Source organism: Engraulis encrasicolus, chromosome 13, assembly GCF_034702125.1.
Source record: "Engraulis encrasicolus isolate BLACKSEA-1 chromosome 13, IST_EnEncr_1.0, whole genome shotgun sequence".
In the NCBI taxonomy this organism is placed as follows: Eukaryota; Metazoa; Chordata; class Actinopteri; order Clupeiformes; family Engraulidae; genus Engraulis; species Engraulis encrasicolus.
Genome location: NC_085869.1, coordinates 36752996 through 36760495, shown reverse-complemented (window position 1 = coordinate 36760495; position 7500 = coordinate 36752996). Strand labels below are relative to the sequence as shown.

The window sequence follows — 7500 nt, the reverse complement described above, 5'->3', positions numbered from 1 at the left end:
TGTGCCAATCTGGTCGGAAACGCACTACAGCTCCCAGCATGCTGTGCTTCGCGCCTCGTTGACAACACAGAGAAACAAATGAACGCGAACGAACGCAAGTTCTTCGCATATTTTCACATTCTTGTAATCCTATGAGTTCCACATTGTCTTCTTATTACACATATATACACGCGATCATTTTGGTATGGTTTTAAATTCTCTAGTAGATATGATGGCTTCTGTGGTGATGAGTAACCACCTCTCTGGCTCATGTTTGGCTATGCTAATTTGGCTATGCTAATTACATGGAGTAAACAAGCCACACATGCCAGTCAGTGTAGTTCTGTATTAGCTTTTTAAAGAATATTAAAATCAGCTCAGATCAGTGAAAAACCGAACATTTTACCACCTGATTCGATAAAACGGGCCAACATGCCCATAATATGACTGCCACTACTTCTACTTGTGCGTCAGGGCCGAGATGTAATTTTTCAAAGAAAAAAAACATTCATTTGTTGCAGGGGGTTGGAACGTTGCCAGCAGGGGGCGATGAGATTACTTTCCCTCCCTATAGTAAGGGTGGGACACCCCCACTACAAACAGAGCGGGTGATGACACAAATTGAAGTGAGGTGTGAGAGGGGGAAAATGGGACGCAGGCCACGCAGCCCTCTTCCTCCACAATGGAACTAGGGAACTATGGAACTATGGAATTATGGGACTAATGGAACCACGGACCTTCAATTCTTCTAGTTTCTTTAGTTTCAGACATGTGCAAGTTTTCATCTTTTACCTGACATGTTTTGAGGGTGAGACTTCCGTTTTCACATGTCAGGTAAAACCACATGTCTGAAACGACATAAAAGACTTGATATAACTTTAAGACAAAAAGAACATCATACATCAGACATCAGCTACAGACCTTGTTCTGACTGGTGTCAGTCCAGAAGACGCGTTGGCTCTTGTAGTGGAAGTCCACCCCTACTGCCACTCCTCTTCTCTGGGACTGGACCAACGTCCTCACGGAGTGTCCATGGAGGTCACCAATGAACAGGTCTCGGCCATCAGAGAAGACCAGTGAAGGGGCACCGGCTGTTTGAGAGGACACAGGAATGACAGAAGACAACAAACAGCAGTGTAAGGGATGCGCACACATCCAATAAAACAGGTGCTGTATCAAAGAAAGATACGTAAAAGAAGGAAAATCCAAACACAGTTGCCACACAGCAACAGTATGCAGATTTTTCCTTCTTTTAGAAGACAACAAACAACCACATCTAGGATTAGACACACAAGTGAACATGTTTAACTCAGAGACATTTTATCCACAAAGAACTATATAGTATAGCATATGTTCAACATATTTCATAGTTGAAAAAAAATCTAGTGTTTAATATTCAAAAGCTAAAATAAAATATTGAAGCTCAGAGGCACAAACGATTAAAGGCTTGCATTCATTTTCCAATTTCCATATTTTAATTGGAGAGCAGAGCAGAATTCCCAATTACATAAAAGACACAAAGTCAAAACAATTACACAAGCGGCTGCTTCCACCCCCCATGCACTATTACAGTGGTTCCCAAACTGGGGGTCAGGACCCCTGGGGGGTGGGGGGGGTCGCAGAGGTACTGAAGGGGGGTCGCGGATAAAAGGGACATTGCATAAAAATGGGAAATCCACAGGTTAACAGGTAACAGCAAATAGATGTAGGTCATTTCCTAGTCATATTAGCGGACAAACTGTTAATGGAAATTTTTCCATTTATAGTTTCTCCACTAATATTGCTAGAAATCCATTGCTTGTCTGCACTGTTAGTAGTAAAGGGTCTGGAGGGGCACCAGGGAGCTGGCCAGAGAAGGCCCTGTGAGGGGTGGAGGAGGGGGGGGGTGAACCTGTCTCTTGGTCTCTGGCCAGTTTGGGCTCTGCATAAGCAAATGACTGGCTGAAATAACATTCAGGGCACAACAATGCACCAGCAGGCAGGGGGGTGGAGAGGGGAGAGGGGGGAGCGGGAGATGGAGAGAGGGGAGAGAGGGGAGAGATGGAGAGAGGGGAGAGAGGGGAGAGATGGAGAGAGGGCAGAGGGAGAGGGGGCGTGCAGGGAGGGGAGACGTTAGGGGTTGGCAGAGGGCTGTTTGTGTAAGCATGGGAAGTGGAGTAGAGTAGAGTAGAGTGGAGGGGGTTGTGGTGGTGAAGGGAGAGTGCTGGCCCGTCCTGTAGGCACGGGGAGAGGAGTCTGAAGCAGGGTTGCCAGATGAGACTGATGATTTCCAGCCCAAAAATGTGCTCAAAACCCGCCTGGAAGCACTAAATCCCGCCCAATTTTAACTAAATTCTATTGATTTCTCTGGCCCTATATTGTCCTTTTTGCCCATTTTTGCCCGCAGACGGCAGGTAACCGCCCAATCTGGCAACACTGGTCAAAAGAGGACTGGAGTGGGGGCAAGGAGTGGAATTGAAGAGTAGAGTGGAGGGGAGGATGTGGTGGAGGAGTGCAATGGTGGGGAGTAAAAGGTGTGGAGGTGGAGAAGGAGGGGAGTGGAAGAAGGGGAGATGAAGAGTGGAGTGGAAGATTTGGTGGAGGGGGGTGGAGGAGTGCAGTGTTGGTGAGGGGAGGGTGGTGGAGGTGAAGAGTGGGGTGGAGGGGAGGGGCTGGAAGAGTGAAGTGGTGGGGAGGATTTGGTGGAGGAGTGCAGTGGAGGAGTAGAGTTGTGGTGGGAGGGGGGCGGAGGGAGCGTGTTGGCCCCGTGCTAATGATAGGACTTCGGGGGCCACTGAGTGACTGACTCAGGGGGGGGGGGAGAGAAGGGCTGAGTGAGTAGGTAAACAAATGAGTGAATGAAAGACAGGCAGAGAGAGAGAGAGAGAGAGAGAGAGAGAGAGAGAGAGAGAGAGAGAGAGAAAGAGAGAGAGAGAGCGAGAGAGAGAGAGAGAGAGAGAGAGAGAGAGAGAGGGAGAGAGAGAGAGAAACTGATGGAGGGGGAGACTGAATGAGAGAAAGAAAGAAAGAGACTCAGTGAGTTGGTGTGAGTAAGAGGTGGAGAGGGAAAGAGATGGCTATGAGTGAGTAAGAGGGAGCGTGTGTGAGTGTGTGTCTGTGTGTGTGCGTGGCGACTCACAGGAGGTATTGACTCGGCAGTGTCAGGGCATGTGTACGCTTGTGTCTGTGTGTGTTTGTGTGCGCGTGTGCGTGCGAGTGTATGTATGTGTGTGTGTGTGTGTGTGTGTGTGTGTGTGTGTGTGCGTGCGACTCACAGGAGGTATTGACTCGGCAGTGTCAGGGCATGTGTACGCTTGTGTCTGTGTGTGTTTGTGTCCGCGTGTGTGTGTGCGCGTGCGTGCGAGTGTGTGTGTTTGTGTGCGCGTGTGCGTGCGAGTGTATGTATGTGTGTGCGTGCGTGCGACTCACAGGAGGTGTTGGCTCTGCAGTGTCGGTGCTGCTCCAGTACGTATCCCGGGCGACAGCTGCAATGGTGGGCACCCGTCCTGTCCTCACACAGCTGGTCACACACACCCCACATCTTACAGTCGTCAAAGTCTGACACACACACACACACACATATACACATACAGAGGGGATGGAGAGAAGAGAAGAGAAGAGAAGAGAAGAGAAGAGAAGAGAAGAGAAGAGAAGAGAAGAGAAGAGAAGAGAAGAGAAGAGAAGAGAAGAGAAGAGAAGAGAAGAGAGAAGAAAAGAAAGGAAAAGCAAAGAAACGACAACAAAACAAACGAACAAAACAAGAAGGAATGATAGGAAAAGATAGGAAAAGAAAGAAAGAAGGATTGAATGACAAGCAGACAAAAAAAACAGTTTGTTAGAGCATTGGAATCTATTGACCATGAACTAGCAATACAACATGTCACAGAAATGGAATGCACGCACACGCACACACACGCACACGCACACACACACACACGCACACACACGCACACGCACACACACACAGAAACAAAATATCACACATCCATGCACAAATACAACACACACCTGCTCTCTCTCTCTCTCTCTCTCTCTCTCTCTCTCTCTCTCTCTCTCACACACACACACACACACACACACACACACACACACACACACAGCAGTAGTGAGTAGTGATTGTATGTATGTTACCGATGCAGGAGCGGCTGTCATTGTTGCTGAGCAGGTAGCCAGTGGGACAGGTGCAGGTGCCGCCATCAGGGGACTTGTGGCAGCGGTGCTGACAGCTCAGGGACGCGCAGCGCCAAATACCTGCCCAAAGCAGCCACACGTTATCAGGGGTGTCACTCAGGGGGGTAAAGTGTGACTGAGACACCAGGGCCCCATGTGTATATAGGGGGCCCATACGCAGTCTGATGTATGAAGAGTTCAGATGCAAAACCCCCTAAGTGCCATTTCAGAAAATAATCTATATACTATATAATATATAATTTATTTAATACAAAGCTATGAGAATTGCAGATTTTTTTATTTTATTTATGTAATATAACTGTTTATATGTATTATCAAGTACATGAATGTTAACCAAACCAAAAACGGGGTTCTCTAAAAATATAGAAGTGCAGGTCTTCAGAAATGGAGTGAGAGGGTTTTGCATCTGAACTCTTCATTTGAAGATGTGCTGTATGGCTGGGGAGGGCCATTGGAGCTGATTGCACATAGGGCCCAAAATGTGCTGCTGTGAGCCCTGCATGTCATTGCCTTCAAGTTCAAACATCAAGTTCACACAATCATGCGCTGAACATCCACATGCTACAGCCCTGAAAAGCCACACATCACTGCCCAGAATATCTGGCCCCTTAGTCAAACCAAGTGACAAACCAAGCCTGACTCTCGTGAGACCCTCGTGAATATCTGCGTCGGACCTTCTTATTTGCCCTGCTCCCAAACAGAAATGCAGAAGAACCAATCAGAGATGTGGCGTAGTCAACATTTAAATGTAGTGGAGGAAGGAAAAATAAGTGAACCGTGACAGTTATTTCAGCAACAATGCCTGCTCACATGGACTCACTCATTGACACTGATTCTTTCATTTTAACTGTATTTTTGAATCTGTGAATAGCTAAAGTAGCAGCTGATTAAAAATGTAGCAGTGGGTTAAAAAACATCCACACACCACTATTGCTTCATATACAATCTTTTGTAGAACATCGAAAGATAGCATCTTAGAACATGACATGCTACTGCTGCATAACATCCACATACAAAGTACTATGGCAAAACACTGAAAAGCACCATAAAAAGCTTAAGCCTGCTTCATGTGTCAAATGGAGACAGGACACCAGACTGAAAGACAAGGTGGCATCACAGCAATGGTGCAATCTAGCCCTGACAAATTGCAAATCACGTCTGCTATTCTTCCGACTTGACCCCATGAGGAACTGACCTGAAAGCCCATCAGAAATCGCTAATAAACTCATCCAAGAAGGAGTGATGCCTTTTTCCCCTCCATGTGAGAAAAACACATACCTTTCACCTGGCCGTGTAACGATAAGGCACATACCCCTTGCTATGCCCCCTAGCTGGCTATTTTGACATGTTAAAGAATGTGAAATTAATAGTTTCTGTGTACTTTGCTTTGAGGCAATCAAAGATTGTGCATAAAGACATACTGTCATGCTGGTGAGTTTCGGTAGATCAAGTTAAGGGTTTTTAGGCAATGCGGGAAAAGCAAACTTGATACTGTTATTAATTTATTTGAGACGCCAATTACATGATTGTCCAACGCAGGTTTGGGACTTTCTAAGCGTAGGGGATGTACTTCCCGTTTTCATTTTATCAGTTCTTCCTGGTCCCAAACCTTCCTGGTTTTTCAAATCACCAAAGCTTATTTTTTTTTGTAACTGAAGCTGTTTCTGAAGAAATATTCACAGTAATTCAACAACCTCACACCAAATCAGCAAAACTCTGTGGTAGGGCTGCACGATTATGGAAAAAATCAAAATCACGATTATTTTGGTCAAAATCATAATCACGATTATTGATTTTTGCAGATATTTTTTGAAAATTATTACAACTTGAAGTATAACCAAGAATGAATTACATACGGGATGAGCAAAATAAAATGAATTGTAATAATTATGTAAAGGCAATAGCATGAAACTTAAGTGGACAGATTTCTGGCCAGAAACACCAGCTTGTCAGTATGTTCTGGCTTCAAGGACGCTCTCAAAAGTAGGTCACTATTGCCACGATTAAATCACGATTAAAATCATGAGTTCGATTTCACTATTTTATCACGATTTTGATTATTTTTCGATTAATTGTGCAGCCCTACTCTGTGGATACATTATGAAATCCAACACAGTTTGCTTAACTCTACATATACACAGTAGTCTAATTTCATTTTACTGTGTGTGCTGTTCTCAATCCGTATCCAAAGCAGGAGGGGAGAGAGAGAGAGAGAGAGAGAGAGAGAGAGAGAGAGAGAGAGAGAGAGAGAGAGAGAGAGAGAGAGAGAGAGAATGAGCAAAGAGAGTAACAAGGTGAGGTGTGACCAACGTGATACTGACTGCAGTTTCTTCCGGTAGTGGTGTTGGTCTCATCTTCTCCGCCTGGGCAGTGTGGGGTGCCATCACACAGCTGGTTAAGGGGGATGCAGACGGTGGAGGAGGGACAGGCCCACTCCCCTGGGAAGCACTCTTGAGGGTGCGAATCTGGAGGTGCAGAGGAGAGGCCAATCATCATCAACACCACATGGCAACATGGATAACTACTGGAATCGTTGTCTGTATTGTGCCATATACTGCCCTCCAAAGCAAAAAAGTAACTGTGCATAGGTATGAACTGAGTAAAATGACCTTAACATTGTTCTCTCAAGGTCAGCCAAGGTTGTTTCAGGTAGATTATTGACATATGGCTGTTTTGTTACTGTATATGATTTGCAGATCAATCATTTCATTTAACTTTATATTTTGCTATGTCATAATAACAACTCAATAATATTCAATAATAATTGTGCAGCTACTGCCTTTTCGCTTCGTAGGGCAGCATAATGACTCTGGACAACTCTGGAGTTGAAGCACAGACACAACATCGTGGACAATTCCTGGAACCTGTTTGTGTGTGTGTGTGTGTGTGTGTGTGTGTGTGTGTGTGTGTGTGTGTGTGTGTGTGTGTGTGTGTGTGTGTGTGTGTGTGTGTGTGTGTGTGTGTGTGTGTGTGTGTGTGTTTGTGTGTGTGTGTGTGTGTGTGTGTGTGTGTGTGACGTGTGTCTGTGTGTCTGTGTGTGTGTGCCTCTGTGTGTGTGTGTGTGTGTGTGTGTGTGTGTGTGTGTGTGTGTGTGTGTGTGTGTGTGTGTGTGTGTGTGTGTGTGTGTGTGTGTGTGATGTCCAAATAATTTTAACTCTTTGTTGGACCTGAGGATTTGTGATGGTATCTGTAAGGTGTACGTATGTGAGTGATGCATAACTTTTGGAGTGGTATTTGGAATATGTTTAGACATTTAATATCCATGGGTTAATTCTCCAGGGTAAGGCCCTGTCAGGGTCAGCATCATTGAGCCTATTTGTGCAATAGAGCTGCATGTTGAAATCAGGAGAA

At 45.4% G+C, this 7500-nt stretch overlaps 1 protein-coding gene across 1 annotated transcript in view; it reads right to left on the bottom strand.

The window, feature by feature from the left end:
- Nucleotides 1-7500, bottom strand: part of lrp2a (low density lipoprotein receptor-related protein 2a) — a 136859-nt gene that overhangs the window by 105377 nt on the left and 23982 nt on the right. The window contains exons 8-11 of the mRNA XM_063213850.1: nucleotides 6471-6614; nucleotides 4090-4209; nucleotides 3388-3516; nucleotides 901-1070 (exon numbers count right to left, since the gene is read on the bottom strand). Of these exons, the coding sequence (XP_063069920.1) occupies nucleotides 901-1070; nucleotides 3388-3516; nucleotides 4090-4209; nucleotides 6471-6614 (563 nt within the window). The remainder of the gene's footprint in view (nucleotides 1-900; nucleotides 1071-3387; nucleotides 3517-4089; nucleotides 4210-6470; nucleotides 6615-7500) is intronic.